The sequence below is a fragment of the Lygodium microphyllum genome, chromosome 18 (assembly GCF_053477565.2).
Source record: "Lygodium microphyllum isolate KBCC chromosome 18, Lygodium_microphyllum_v1.1.10, whole genome shotgun sequence".
Lineage (NCBI taxonomy): Eukaryota > Viridiplantae > Streptophyta > Polypodiopsida > Schizaeales > Lygodiaceae > Lygodium > Lygodium microphyllum.
In genome coordinates, this window is record NC_141152.1 from 9,822,638 (window position 1) to 9,836,828 (window position 14,191).

Below are 14,191 nucleotides of genomic sequence, written 5' to 3' on the forward strand. Positions count from 1 at the left end.
TGGTGGTGGTATTTAGAATGACTCTTAAACAATGTTTGAGGTGGTTCCAAACGTGTTCTAGGACTACATTTTTCTTGCACATTTGTTTGACGAGCGCATCAAATAATTGACAACTACAATATTTATACAAATCAATTGTATAAGTAGCAATTAAATGTGAAAATGATTGTGAACTGCCTAAAGACGTTGAGAAAGTTGTTGTGGAAATCTCAAATCAGAGAGACTTTTTTCCTAATTCTTTTGCTTAGTTCCATCCTCCAATAGACGATGCCCATCTTTACCTCTTTTTTGGCAATGATAACCTGTCACATCTTTTAAAAGAGTAGTCTTTCCTAATCTTGAACCATCCTAATAGCTCCTATCTTGTGTCAATGAAAACCCTTGTAAGAACTCCAAGATTATTGATTTGATGTACAGTACATCCAAAGATGATGAATATTCTTGTACATGAATAACCACTTCCGATTTTCTACTACATTTAATGCTTTGCCTTTAGAGCAAGGGCAATGCTAACAAACATTGACAAAATAAACAAACAATTAGAGTTGAGAAGGCTGAAATCCATCTACTTAAAAGCTTTCAAGATACTTCAGGAAAGAGGATTCCATCACATTCAGGAACTGGAAACGTGGCCAACTAACCCGCTTATATTCACATGTCTTTGGCATACCTCATTATCAAAACCTTGAATTTGGTTTTTTACTAGAAAATAAAATCGATCCAATTTGGATGCTGAAGAAGACAGGGTTTTGTTTGCACTGCACTCCATTTGTTGTAGAAAGGCAACCTGGTTTCCCTTCAGCAGAATCTATATTACCTGAGGCCCACCTTCGGCGGAAACCAGACGATCCTTTCTTGGTGCGGTGCTAGCAGTCCCAAAGGCTAATGCATGTGCAGCCAAAATGAGTCACGCTTATATCAGCAAGCCTCTTTGCAAAGGCATTATAGCTCGCTGCTCTGCTTTCAAGCTTCTAAATTTGAGAGGGCAAAACTTGCACCAGTCGATTGAATATGGACTTACAGTACAACAGATTTCTGTACGTATATATGGTGGCTGAAACCAGTGGCCTCAGTCAAAGTTTTACCATACATCTCGAAGGTATCTTCCTTCGGTTTGCAACTGTTTCACTATTGCCTCAGCCTTAGTGCTGTCTACAGAGGCCTGTGAAATGCATAACGATAAGATGTCTATAAGCTTTGAAAATTAATGTACTGCTGCAATAAAAGAGTGATTATTCATTCATACCTGCTCCTCCACAATACCATGGAGAGTCCGGTGAACATCTCTTGCCATACCCTTTGCATCCCCACATACATAAAGATAACCTCCATCTGACAGGAAGTTCCAAATGCTGACAGCCTACACAACCAATCACATCATCATCAAATTCGGATGTCCAATACAAGAAAACAAAGGTATTGAAATAATCTTCTGTTAATCTCTTAACCTGCAGTAGCATTTTGTGCTGCACATATTCTTTTGTAGGTCCTTCTCTTGAGAAGGCAACAAACAGATCAGATATGGCACCATTTTCAACATATGAGTTAAGCTCATCTTCATATATGTAGTCCTGCAATATCACCGGTCACTTGTATGCTCGTCAAGAAAACCTCAGAATTGCATTTCCATCCATGCTGAACATGACTTTCAAATACTACCTGTTTGCGGTTTCTGCAGCCAAAAAATAGCATTGCGGGTCCTAGAATCTCACCACTCTGTTTAAGATAAGCCCTTTCCTGGAATCACCAAGAAATCATTGAAATGCAATTTGTACTCTATATAGTTTGCAAAGATACCACAACTTCAGCATACCTGCACAAAGCCCCTGAAAGGTGCAAGACCTGTACCAGGTCCCACCATTATTATTGGAACTATATGGTCTGCCGGAAGCTTAAAATTAGATGTTCTGACAAATATGGGTGCCCAGCTACATTTTTCTCCAACTTCAGAAGCTGGCAGTGAATTCTAAATTTCAAAAAAAAAAAACAAAAACAAAAACAAAAAAACAAAAAAAAGCTCAAGTTAATAGCTGAGTTTGAGGTGTCAAGCACCCAGCAAGACACCTAGTGCAAATAGTACTTGCCTTCATCCAGGTAGAGCAGACACCACGGTGAAACCGGCCAGTTGGACTCACTCCATAGACAAGTGAGCAGGTTACATGGATCCTATCAGGTGCAGTTCTGTTACAAGCATCCAGAAGCATACTTAGCACAGACCTTCAACTTATGTAGGTGCTAGTCTACAGTTTCCAATATTTGAAAAACTGTGTTACGTGCCTTGGTGAAGAAGAAATGGAGTAATAACGAGCTTGGAGACGAGGTGAAATAGCTGCAAAAAAGACACCAAGGGGTGGTTTCGCTGAAGGAAACTCGTGCATGACTTCTAGAAGGCTCCGCTGGCTAACAGTTATCCACTGATGGAAATCATCCTGTACATTCCAATTATTTCAAATTGAAGACCAGCCATTCTCAACAGTACCTAGGAGAAGTGTACTTTAAGAGCTTCAATGTTGCACCTTGCCTAGGGGAGAGGCTAGGAAATTCAGACGGTCCTTCTCACCAGGGTCAGAGGCATGAGCTGCAAGTGCACCGAGCGCTGCCTGCAATGTAGCAAATGCTGAAAATTTCAAGAGTGAAATTGACATGGTGTTCATAATTTCCATAGGTGATGTTTCCAAACCCCTATGTACCTTCCTGGGTGGGCTGAGAAGGTCTGCATAACGAGCAAGTGCCGTTCTCAAATCACATGGCCCAGGGAATGGTGGAGGTAAAGAGCCACCAATTAGTGACCCATCCTCCTTTTCAGTATGAAGTGTGAACTTGGTTTCCAGAGGATAGTTTAGCAATCTAGCAGCTTCCTCAACATTTTCGTGTGTATTCTCAGGAAACACTCCAACATGATCCCCTGTCTCATATCTGAAAATCAAATTGTACATTGCGAAGAGTTGAACCAAACTACCAATGTGTACCCACCTTTTCTGCAAAACACCTCATACTCACCTCAAGCCCGTATTTGAGATGTCGAACTCCAGATGTATACATGACCGATCAGACAAAGGAGTGTGCAATTCACGTCGCACAGCAACATTTGCCCTAGACATCAAACCAGAATGATAATGTGAATTCTCATCATGTAGCAGGATAAACAACACGCGAAGCTTGCATACCTGCATGGATGATTTGCATCAAATGATGCTTGGCCATTCACTTTAGGGAAAAATGAATCTTCATGCACTGGAGTATCTTTATCATGAAAAGTCACACGATATTCAAGAATAGCAGCTCTATAAGGAGTGGTAACTGCTGGAGTGGCATCACTTTCGTCAATCAGAAGAGGATCCAGCTTTGGCCACAACTGCTCACGCCTAAACATGTTAAACAACCACAGCATTACAATGGCAGACCTTAAACCTTAACTCCTATAGCCATTTCTCCAACTTTCATTAGAGGTCCACATGCATTTGAGAGGAACTCCAGAATGTAGGATAAAGTTGTAGTGTTTGAAAGCAAATAGAGCAGTTGCTTCAGTACATGAGATCTAACTCTAGGCACGTTTTGGGCTATTTGAAGTATATACAAGAACAGGGCCTAAAAACTTAAGCTGAAACCAAAAAGTTGAATAAAAGTGTCTGTTGTTTCTTTTTATCCTTGTACTGTCCAAAATGTAACAGATCACATGGAAATTTAGTGCTTTCAGCAGAAATTATAACATGATGTCAAAGTCCTAACATGGAAACAGCCCACGAACCAAAGTTGCATATCAAATGGTATACTACAAGTTGTTAGCGAATTTTTCAGTTTGTGGGTGAGTCTATGCACATCCATGTGGGCTGCGCTTTATTTTACCAGTCATGATGTAGTCAGCCTATTTTTGGGTGCCTGTTTCTTGGTCAACTGCTCATTTATTGCTGGCCGACTTTATTTAGTTGGTGCATCATTTCTGGCTGACCAGATCATGATGTTGACCGATAAATATACCGGGTACTCCCTCCTCCAGATTGTACTCAGAATACACCTTCACATGTAGGTCCTGGTGGAGAGAGGGAGCCAGTGCTAGTGCCAACACAGGCCAGTGACTCACCATTGATTCTGTACTCTCGTCATGGTATATGGATTCTGTTTCCCGAGGATGTATCTTCTGAGTTCTTTTGCAGTGTTTCTCTTTTCTCTTGTGTTTGTGCAGTCTATTACAACAGATTCTCACACTTCCATTGCTGCACCCAATTCTGTTATGGTATTAGACATCCGTGTTAGTGATCTTGGTGCTGTGCTCTGCTGTTGTAGGCCTGCCTTCACCAACTTCTGCTGCTCATCTGTTCCTGCCCCGTATGCTGCAAGCTATCTTCAGCCTGGGCAATCACCTTCTGTAAATTTTCTGTCTGTTTTCTGCCCCTGACATTAGTATTTCTGCATACAGTAGCCTGTGTTGACTGGTTCTGCTCTGTTCCACAGCTGAACTGACTTCTCTATCGGTTGTATGCTGCTAAAAAAGCATTTAATGCTTCCCAAGTCTGTGTTTTGATAACCAGCATCTGTATTTTCATTTTCTCCTCATGTGCAGGGCTGGACAAAGGTATTTTCAGGCTGAGCTCTGGATTTGGTGGCTGCATACTATGCATTTGCTGTTCTCTGGCTGCATTTGATTCTCTCACCTGTTGATGTGATTCTTCTCTCTGCAGCAGTCATTTTGTGATTAGCTGTTTTCTTTGCACTACGTATGACCTCTTGGGCCATACTTTCTCTATGTATCTCTTCTTTCCTTCATCTTCTCTTCCTAGCCCCTACAAAGGCACCTTCTTGTTGTTCAACTGATGATAAGCTTCATGGTTCCGAGTATCTCACTTGGAGTGCCATGATGACATCATGGTGTTTGTGCAGAAGTGTATGTGGTAGTTGGGATTGTGAAGACTATAAGGAAGTAGTTCTTACTTGGGAGTCAGATGATGCATGTGCTTATTTTGCTCTTCTTCAATGCATCTCTAAAGAGGTCCTTCCAAGGGTTACCTCCTACAAGGAGGGCTTTAGATGTTTGAAGAGAGTCATAGATGTTGTACGAGGCTCCATTGGCCATGCATGTTATGACCCTCTATGGTCAAATACAGACTATGAAGTTCAAGCCTAAGAATACAGTCCAATTTTTTCTACTTCAAGTAACACACATACAAGATCAGCTTTGGGACATGCAATCCACCCTTCAAAATGCTCGTCTTGTGGAGATTGTGCTCTATAAGCCCCCTCCAAATTTTGATAGAGGGGCCAACACTTTCAGGATTACACATCGGTAACCCTTGTCAACTTTCATCATATGTCCTCCATGCTACTTGAGCATGAAGTATCTTTGCACTTGCAAAGGAGACTTCCGTAAAGAGGCTTTTACCACTTTAGAGAGGGGTGACAAGAGGAGGAAGACAAAGGCCCAATGTAGTCACTATGGTAAGAAGGGATATCTAGGTAGGATTGCAAGAATCTAGTGGTGTTGCAGAAGAATAAGGAGAAGTAACAGCAGTAGCATACGGACTCCTCCAACAAGTTGTCATCCTCATCCAACTCCAATTCCAACCCTTCAATAAAGGCAAAAACCAAGGCTCGGAAGGATTCGTCTTGTACAATGAAATGCCATAGCAGTCCCCTTTGCTGCCTTCTAGCTTTGGTGATGCAGTCATCCCTCTCACAACTCTCCAATGCCAAAGAGGAAGTGTGTGAAGGTGGTAATAGTGGGGCAGTTGAGCCTCATCTATATGTTCCATATAGGTGCAAAGGACACTGAGAGGGGCTTCCCCTCAACCTCGATGAAGTCTTGCAGGTTTTGAAATTTTGGACATGGGATTGATATCAAGGTTCATAACGAGTTGTTTAGCTTGACAAAGAATGGGTCTTGCTCCTAGTCTAAGCTCACATGAGGAGCAGTTTGGCAATCTGATTGAAGGCAAGGAATCCATGGTCATGTATGCTACTACATACACATTGTTGACAAGCATAGAGAGTTGCTTTGACACTTTTTGTTTTCACAAGTGAGTATGATCGCCACATCGACATTAGGTTTTCTCTGAGCCACCTTGGTGGTAGCTTGATCACCTAGTACTTGGGTATCCATGGTCTATTCTAATGGTCGTCATCGTATGTACTATGATGGGTTGTTATCATTGTACACATGATCTAAGAGAGGATGTTAGCATATCTGTCAATTAATGAGTGAGTCTATGCATGTCCATGTGGGCTGGGCTTTATTTTACCGATCATGATGTGGTTAACTACAACCAACCTTTCTTCTTAGAGAGGGTGGTAGTGAGCTGATTAATCAACAATCAAAGCAAGCATGAAGTTCACATACACTGAAAATGCAAATGTTACCACTTAATCTTGGACAATAGACAACCAGTTGACCCCAAAACAACAATTCCTTGAGATATTTCTTTATCTTGAATTGCAATCTAGAGTGAAAATCCAGACTCCCATTGCAAGAAAATGCCTTTTTCTAGACAACCATGATAGTTATGTCCATTGATGGAGCACCCCAAATATGATGCTACTTAGCTCAAATAGCCCTCAAACTACTATCACCTACTAATGTAGTTTCTTCTGGGCATGTCACCAACTCTTGGAGAGTCTCTTGTTAATTGGAAATGGCCTACTAATTGTTGCAGTAGCAATGGTAGCTCTCTCTCTCTCACACAGCTTGCACACGGCTAGAATGATCCTCTCTCTCTCCCTTCCAACCTCCAAAACGTTTTTCCCACTTGCATGTACAAGTTTTGCCCAGTGGCAGCCCGCTAAGGAAAGGCGAGCACTACTCCAATAGGTCAACTTCCTCCGAATAGAGTCGAGGACTGGAAGAAACTACTAGGTAGGAGTGATGTCGAGTCCCACCTGGAACCCTAGGTAATGAATGGTTTGCCCTCTACACACCCATCTAAATCCCAAGTGGACGCCCCACTCCGTGCTAGAGTCCGGGTCTATAAGCAAACCAACCGACTTTGGCCAGTTGATTTTCGCTCCCACTGCAGTACAAAACACCTCGAGAGCTAGTCTCACTCTCTCCAGCATCAACTCATCGTCCTCTATGTAAAGTGTCGTATCATCTGTATACTCTGAGTCTAACAACTCCATCTCCTCTCTCACTAGAAGTCAGAGGCCGCGTAACCCGCTATCACGTGACTTGAGAAAATGAGATATCGCCTCTGCAAAGAGTAGGAACAGATACAAGGCCAGAGAGTAGCCTTGCCCGGACCGATCTCTCTAACCGAAACTTCTCCCCCTGCCTCCCACCTATGAGAACCTTGATAACCGATCTGTAAAGTGCGGAGACCCCGCAGATCCAAGCCTAAGGGAAGCCCAACCTCACCATGATGCCCTCTAAGAAGTCCCAATCCACCCTGTCATAGGCTTTCTCAAAGTCCAGGAGTAGTACAGCCAATCCCTAACCACTGTGTTGGGCCCACTCAGAACCCCTAAAAAAAGGTGAAGACATTGTCTAGGATGCTCCTATCCCGGACAAAGCCTGTTTGTGCGTCATGAATGATGTCTAAAAGCACAAGGTTGAGTCACCTACCAATCATCTTTGCCAGTGCCTTATAGGCCATTGACAACAAGGTGATCGATCTCCACTGGGATAGCTCCACCAACCAGTCTCCCCCTTTGGGGAGGAGACTGATAACACTTGCCAATAGACTCCCTAGCATCCATCCTAAGCTAAAAATCTCCTGGAAGGCCAACAGTAAGGGGTCCTTCACCACCTCCCAGTAGGTAGTGAAGAAGGCCTTAGAGAGGCCATCCTCTCCCGGGCATTTCTACCCATCCTGTGTATGGAAAGCCTCCTCTAGTTCCTTCTCTGTGAAGGGATCTAGGAGGGAGCGTCCCATCTCCTTTATGACAAGGGATGGGATGTGATCCCATACTTGTTGTCTACATTGTTGTCCTCTGGCCGAGGCTGTCTCCTGTTGGAAAAGGCATCTTTAGTAGTCGGTGGCAATCTCCATCACCTTGTCTGGGCTAGAAAAAATCCTCCCATATTGATCCAGAAGGCTGTGTATCTGCTCTCCTAAGGTGCAGGGCTGATGCACCTAGAAAAACTCCTTGCACATCGTGTCCCCCTTCTACGCCCAAAAGGCTGCTGAGGTACGGAATGAGAACTTCGAGTGCCTGTCCTCTAGGCCAGCAATGGCTGCTCGTGCGTGCAACTCTTGTGCATGGAGGATGGGATCCCCTAGTGTCTCTTGTAGTAATCTCTACGTGACTACTAGGTCCCGCCGGAGTGCTCTCTCCTCCTCCCAGCTCTGTTGCTTGGCCTGTAGGGCTACCTCTTGGCAAATACTACTTGACTCGGCTAAGACCTCTGCAACCTCCTCTGCGATCTGGTCCATCCTACCCCACTCCCTGTTCCAAATCTGCTCAATCTGTCTCTTCACCTCCTCCCTCATGTAGATCAAGTCAAGGATTCAACAAGATCGTGTGTCTAGGGAAGATGTTGGGGGATGAAGTGTTAGGAGAACCGAGTAGTGATCGAACAAAGTGGTGCTAGCCACTGCCCTACCTGGCCTCCATAAGAGCATCTCCACTCTCCCACATAGAACATGTCCAACCGCTCCGGCAAGACTCCGCCTAGCCATCTGTATCCCCAAGAGAAGTCCAGCGACCTCTCCCTCCTGTGGAAAGCTAGATCTAACCAAGCATCACGTGCTCCTACTGCCAGTAGGAAGACTTCCCATGCCTCTTGCTCCTCCCCAACCATGCCCTAGTAGTTTCTGCCTCTGCCCTGCTGGTCCTCTAAGGCCTCCAAGTTGTTGAAGTCTCTTCCAACAATCTAGGAGTCCACCTCTGGGAGTCCTGCTGCAATCTCCACCCAAAACCTACTGCGTGCCCTAACCTCAGTAGGGCCATAGACATTGAGGACTCCAAGGTACGAGTCCCCAATATCCAATCTAATCCATAGAACCCTCCCTGCCACAATCGTCCCGTAGTCCTATACATAGGCGGTGAGACTCGAGCCAATAGAGATGCATACGCCTCCAGTCCTGCCGTAGGCACCGATGGTGTGCTCCCAGTAAGTGTGTAAAACTGCCCGAGAGTACCTTCCCCACCCGTTGAGCCTGGGCGGGAGTAAGCTTGTGCTCCTATAAAAGTAAGATGCCGATCCGTCCATTAAGGGCAGGCTATAGCTCCTACCGAACAATCAACTTCTTGGAACCACGTGCTCCACTATAGTGGACGCTCTTCACATTCCAGGATGCAAGATGTAAACTCATAGGGAAACATGTGACTGACCAAACAAGTATCTATTCGGTATGGAAGCTGTTGACGAAGAAGAGGAGCTATGAGGCATGCAGATACACTTCATTGCCGGCTTGGACGGTAAACTCCATTTCCCCATGGTAGCCCTCAAGCGGACCATGGGAGTGATGGATGCGCCTGGTGGTACCACCAAGGCATCTGTCAACGAGGCTCAGAGGCAAGACTTTGTACACTGGTAGAACCACGCCGGATGTGCCAAGGGCCACTCGATCACATCCATTGGAGCTCTCCACTGTGGAGGGGCTCGAAAGATAATGCTCAGATGTGGGACCTCGGCCCCAACCCGCCAGTTAATGTCCATCATGCAACATGGCTGCTCAAAAAAAAGTGTCAGTTCTCCTTCTCCCATCCACTAGGAGATGTGGTCTGCCACCTAACTTTTCACCTCCTCTATCTGTATCATCATTCAGTCTCCTGTGTGAGAGGTCTGAAGGAAGAAAGTATAGTTTGGCCCATTCAATGGTGCTAGTAGATGGACCTTGCCGCTCCTTGTCACTTGACTTGCGTACCACGAAGATTCCCACTTCCAGGGGTAGTGGGAACTCTCCGCGCTCCGCAACTCTCAGGTAAGACCACGGCCCACTGCGAAAAAACTCATGTCGTAGTAATTGCGCCTGTCTCGGGAAAGTGTGACGGGTAGCATGGACGAATGAACTGGTGGTTGTGTGGTGAGGGGGCTAGACTGCTGGTGAGTGGAGGATATTAGCATATGGGGCTCCTCACCTCCTGTGGGGGAGAGGGGGGATGGATGGGGGGGCCTCACCTGTACTCGGTGGGGATCAGGAGGGCTGGTCAGCGAGGGTGATGGTGGAGAGCGAGAGGGAGAGGATCGGGGGATGGTGGGGTGGTCGGAGGCACAAGGCGGGTGTGTGGGGGGGCAGTAGCTTTGGAGGGGGGGAGCTATGAGCTAGGGTCGGGGGGGGAGGAGAGGGTGTGGGGGATGTGGGCCCTTGGGTGAGGTGGCCTATGATGCCTTCGTGGGGGGGTGGATGTGTAGGCCTATGGTCCTGCACATCGAGAAGGGGCCACGTGCTGCTCTCCCGGGGGAGCAACGCTCGCCTTCCTGCTCCCTGCTACCGTGGTTGTGTTTAAGGGGTTGACTGCAGGCCCCCCCCCTGTTGTCTCCCTCTCTGTCGTCTCTGGACCCATGTAAAGCCATCTGCGTCCACCTATGGGCTTGTCGACGAAGCCACCTTAGCTCCGAAGCGTGTGCACTCTGTTGCCTGATACCCCAAAGTCATGGCAACACAGGCACTGCCCTAGCTCCCTAACCTGCTACCTGAAGGAGTGTCCGCCTGCCTCGATCTCTAGAAACTGTGGAATATTCTTTGTCTCTTTCACTGCCACACGTACCTTTGGGACTCCTGCAAATGTCACTGCGTCCACGAAAGAGGCGGGAAGGACAATGCTGAAGAGCCATCCAAAGTCTTCCACTAACTAGCGATACTCTATCGCCAGCCCGAGAAAGAGTAGGGTGACAGGTATCCAAGGAAACTGTTGTGGAGCACGAATCCCTCCATTGTGAAGCCACTGTACCAGGAAACCATGTAGATGACCCCCTTCGTGGAAGCATAGGGTGAGCTAGCCAATAGCTCACGGGCTGCGTCTGTCGAGGTGAGTCGTACCATGAAGATCCCTTGACCCATTAGAACCGCCTCCGCGATCTGCACTATGCCGATGCGTAGTGTGGAGTGAAGCCAATCTCGAAGCTGGGCTGTGACATTAATGTGACATTAAAAGTGATATTTAATGTCACATTAAGGTCATAAATGTGGAATGTGACATTAAAAGTGATATTTAATGTCACATTAAGGTAAATTTAGGGGAACATGCACGAGAATGACCGTCCGGGCTCTTGGGCGCCCGAACGGGGTTAAGGGGAGCCTAGAGAGTAAGGGAGTCCAGGAATAGTAAGGACTACAGGAAGTTGACGGCTGGCAAAGGGATCGGCTCAGAGGGCCAGCACTTATCTAGGCGTGGCTGGGTGGTGAAGAACATTCGTGCTTTCCATCGTTTTGAGTTTTTCTGACTCTCCGTCATCTATCATTGGTATCAGAGCCGTGAGGATTCCTGGAAGTCTTCAACGGAAGGGCAGTGACGAATTTGCTCGTAATCTGTTCAGGCGAAAGATTGATGGACCAGACGTGACGTGACTCGTCACGAAAGTAATCGCTGGAGTCGTTGGTCATTCGAGACGTCGATGATGATCGACGGATCTGTAACGGCCCGTAAGTCACTGGTTAAAAGTGACGTGACACGTCACGAAAGTTAATGTGACGTGTCATTCTGGCCACGGACCATATCGAAAGGGGCAGCCGTTCTGTTTTACGGTTTTTTTTTCTGGATCGTGGACCATCGAAAGCTGATCGTGGACCATCGAAAGTTGATCGTGGGTCAGCTGCATCAGTCGTGAGCCAAAGCTGATCGTGGATCATCGAAAGTTGATCCTGGGCCAGCTGCATCAGTCGTGAGGCATCAGCCGTGAGGCAAAACGTGATCTGATGGTGCCCAACGGAGGCAAAATGTGTCACGATTGCTGTGCGTGAGACAACTGCTGTGAGACAGACAGAAAAATATTATACACGACTGAAGCCACAGCTTGCCATTAAAAATCAGGGAAGTATTTTATCTTGTATACAAATTTCTTATTTTTGCTTTCCAATTCCAGTGTATTAATGGCAGAAAAAGGGAAAGAAAGGGTAATGGAAAGTTCTAGTTCCGGGGATCAACCTATGGTAGATCCCCATGAACCAGACATACAAGAAGAACAATGGGAAGAATTTTTTGCCACGCGAGAGCAATTCGATGATCTTACTGCTCGTGTGCAAACTCAGGGGGTTCAAATGGAATTTTTAACCCAAACACTTACTGAAATAAAATCTCAATTAACCTTATTGTTGGAAAGAGATAAAAATAAGATAGAAATCTCGGATGTCCCATCTTCATCGAAAGATTTAGATGTGACTATGCGAGATCCTAAAGAACCCCAAACTTACCATAAATTGAGGGATAATCCGGTTTTAAAGGATATGAAACCACCTCAATTTTACGGGGAGGAAAAAGATAGGAATAAAGATACAATCTTTAATTTCCTCCAAAAATGGGAAGATTAACATACATTGAAAAATACCCCACCACATCTCCAAGCACTGGAGGCTAGTAAAACTTTGGGGCCTAAAGCATATAAGTGGTGGCGAACTTTAAAGGAGGCGAATAAAATACCTGAAACTTGGACTCAATTTGAATCCGTCTTTTTAAAAGAATTTCTTCCTGAAAATGAAATTGAAAGAAATTGGGAAGATTGGGATTATGTCAGACAAAAGGGACGACCCCTACTGACATATCTGGAGGAATATCGTGAGATAATCCTCAAATTGGAAGGAATTGATGAATTCCAAAAAACAAGAGTATTCATTAGGGGACTAGATAAAGCCGATAAAAAGGAAGTAAAACGGAGTTTACCCAAGACGCTTGAAGAGGCAATTAAATTTGCATTAATCTATGAAGATAGTACGCGTCCAGGTACACTCACTAGTCCCACTGATACGGAGCCCAAGTCTAAGAAATTGGAAACCTCAAAATTTGTGGGCAAATTTAAAAGAAAAATGCCATTTTTCAAGGGTAGAAAACAACCTTTTGAAAAGAAACCATATATGAGGCCAAAGTTAAGTCCTGATGACTTTGATAAGGCCAAAAAAGAAAAATTGTGTTTTAATTGCCTATCCCCTAACCATGCTGCTTGGAATTGCCCTCAAAAGAAAAAGGGGGAAGATAAAGGAAAAGATAAGGACAAGGGCAAGAGAAAAGAAAAACAAATCCATGTAGTGCAGACCTTAGAATTAAAGGGCCATGAAAAGTATAAATCTTTAGAGGTCTTGCACATGGATGTACAACATAAGTGTTGTATGTCAACTTCTATGTGGCAGCCTACTTTTGGGCCACATGATTTACTTAGAGTACATGGATTGATAGCTGGAAAACGGGTTAGAGTCATGATTGATGACTCTGCCACACATAATTTTATAAATTATGCACTTGTCAAAAAGTTGAAACTTCCCCAACAAAACAGTGAGCATCAATACGTTGTTCGTATGATGCAAGGCCAAGACAATAAAATATGGGATACAATGGTATCCAATTTGGAAATCGAGATTCAAGGATATAAAGATAAGCTTGATTTCCAAATAATGAACATGGAAAGAGCTGATATTGCTCTAGGGAGGGAGTGGCTATGGGGATTGGAACCATCCTTAAAACGTAGCTATCACCATAATACACTGGAATTTGAAAGGGATGGTAAGATTTTTGACATTCAAGGTGAACATGAAGTATCTGATAATCCTTTACTGTGTTCTACTGAAGTTCAGAAGCTGATAAAGAAGGAAGTTTGTGAGGTATATATGTTATGGTCTCTTCCTGTACAGAATACTTTTACTTTCTGTAATATAAAGCAACAATTTTCTTATGTTTGTGAATTGAATGTTAATAATGAATTGAACAGTTTGTTAGATGATTTTAAAGATGTGTTTCCTTCTGATTTACCAAGTGGCCTTCCACCAGATAGGGGTGATATAAATCACCCAATTGATATAAATAAGGATACACACCCAATTTCAAAACCACCGTATAGGTTAAGTGAAACACAGCATCAAGAAGTTGAAAGACAAATTAAGGATTACCTGGATAAAGGGTTTATTCAACCCAGTAATTCACCTTGGGCTTCACCAATTTTATTGGTAAAGAAAAAAGATGGTTCTATGCGACTTTGTGTTGACTATAGAGCACTTAATAAAATAACGGTGAAGAATAAATTTCCTATGCCCAGAATGGAAGATCTTTTTGATCAATTGCAAGGGGCAAAATTCTTCACAAAGATAGACTTAAGATTAGGCTATCACCAAAT

General features: G+C 44.6%; 1 protein-coding gene across 4 annotated transcripts in view; it reads right to left on the bottom strand.

The window, feature by feature from the left end:
• Positions 1-381: 381 nt before the first annotated feature.
• Positions 382-14,191, bottom strand: part of LOC148020569 (NADPH--cytochrome P450 reductase-like) — a 44,667-nt gene continuing 30,857 nt past the window's right edge. For all 4 annotated transcript variants that reach the window (XM_087698346.1, XM_087698347.1, XM_087698348.1 and 1 more), the window contains 11 exons: positions 3,168-3,365; positions 3,001-3,093; positions 2,691-2,916; positions 2,517-2,600; positions 2,278-2,429; positions 2,085-2,181; positions 1,814-1,966; positions 1,660-1,737; positions 1,449-1,571; positions 1,247-1,360; positions 382-1,162 (listed from right to left, as the gene is read on the bottom strand). In XM_087698346.1, coding sequence (XP_087554472.1) covers positions 1,082-1,162; positions 1,247-1,360; positions 1,449-1,571; positions 1,660-1,737; positions 1,814-1,966; positions 2,085-2,181; positions 2,278-2,429; positions 2,517-2,600; positions 2,691-2,916; positions 3,001-3,093; positions 3,168-3,365 — 1,399 coding nt within the window. In that variant the 3' untranslated portion in view covers positions 382-1,081. The remainder of the gene's footprint in view (positions 1,163-1,246; positions 1,361-1,448; positions 1,572-1,659; positions 1,738-1,813; positions 1,967-2,084; positions 2,182-2,277; positions 2,430-2,516; positions 2,601-2,690; positions 2,917-3,000; positions 3,094-3,167; positions 3,366-14,191) is intronic.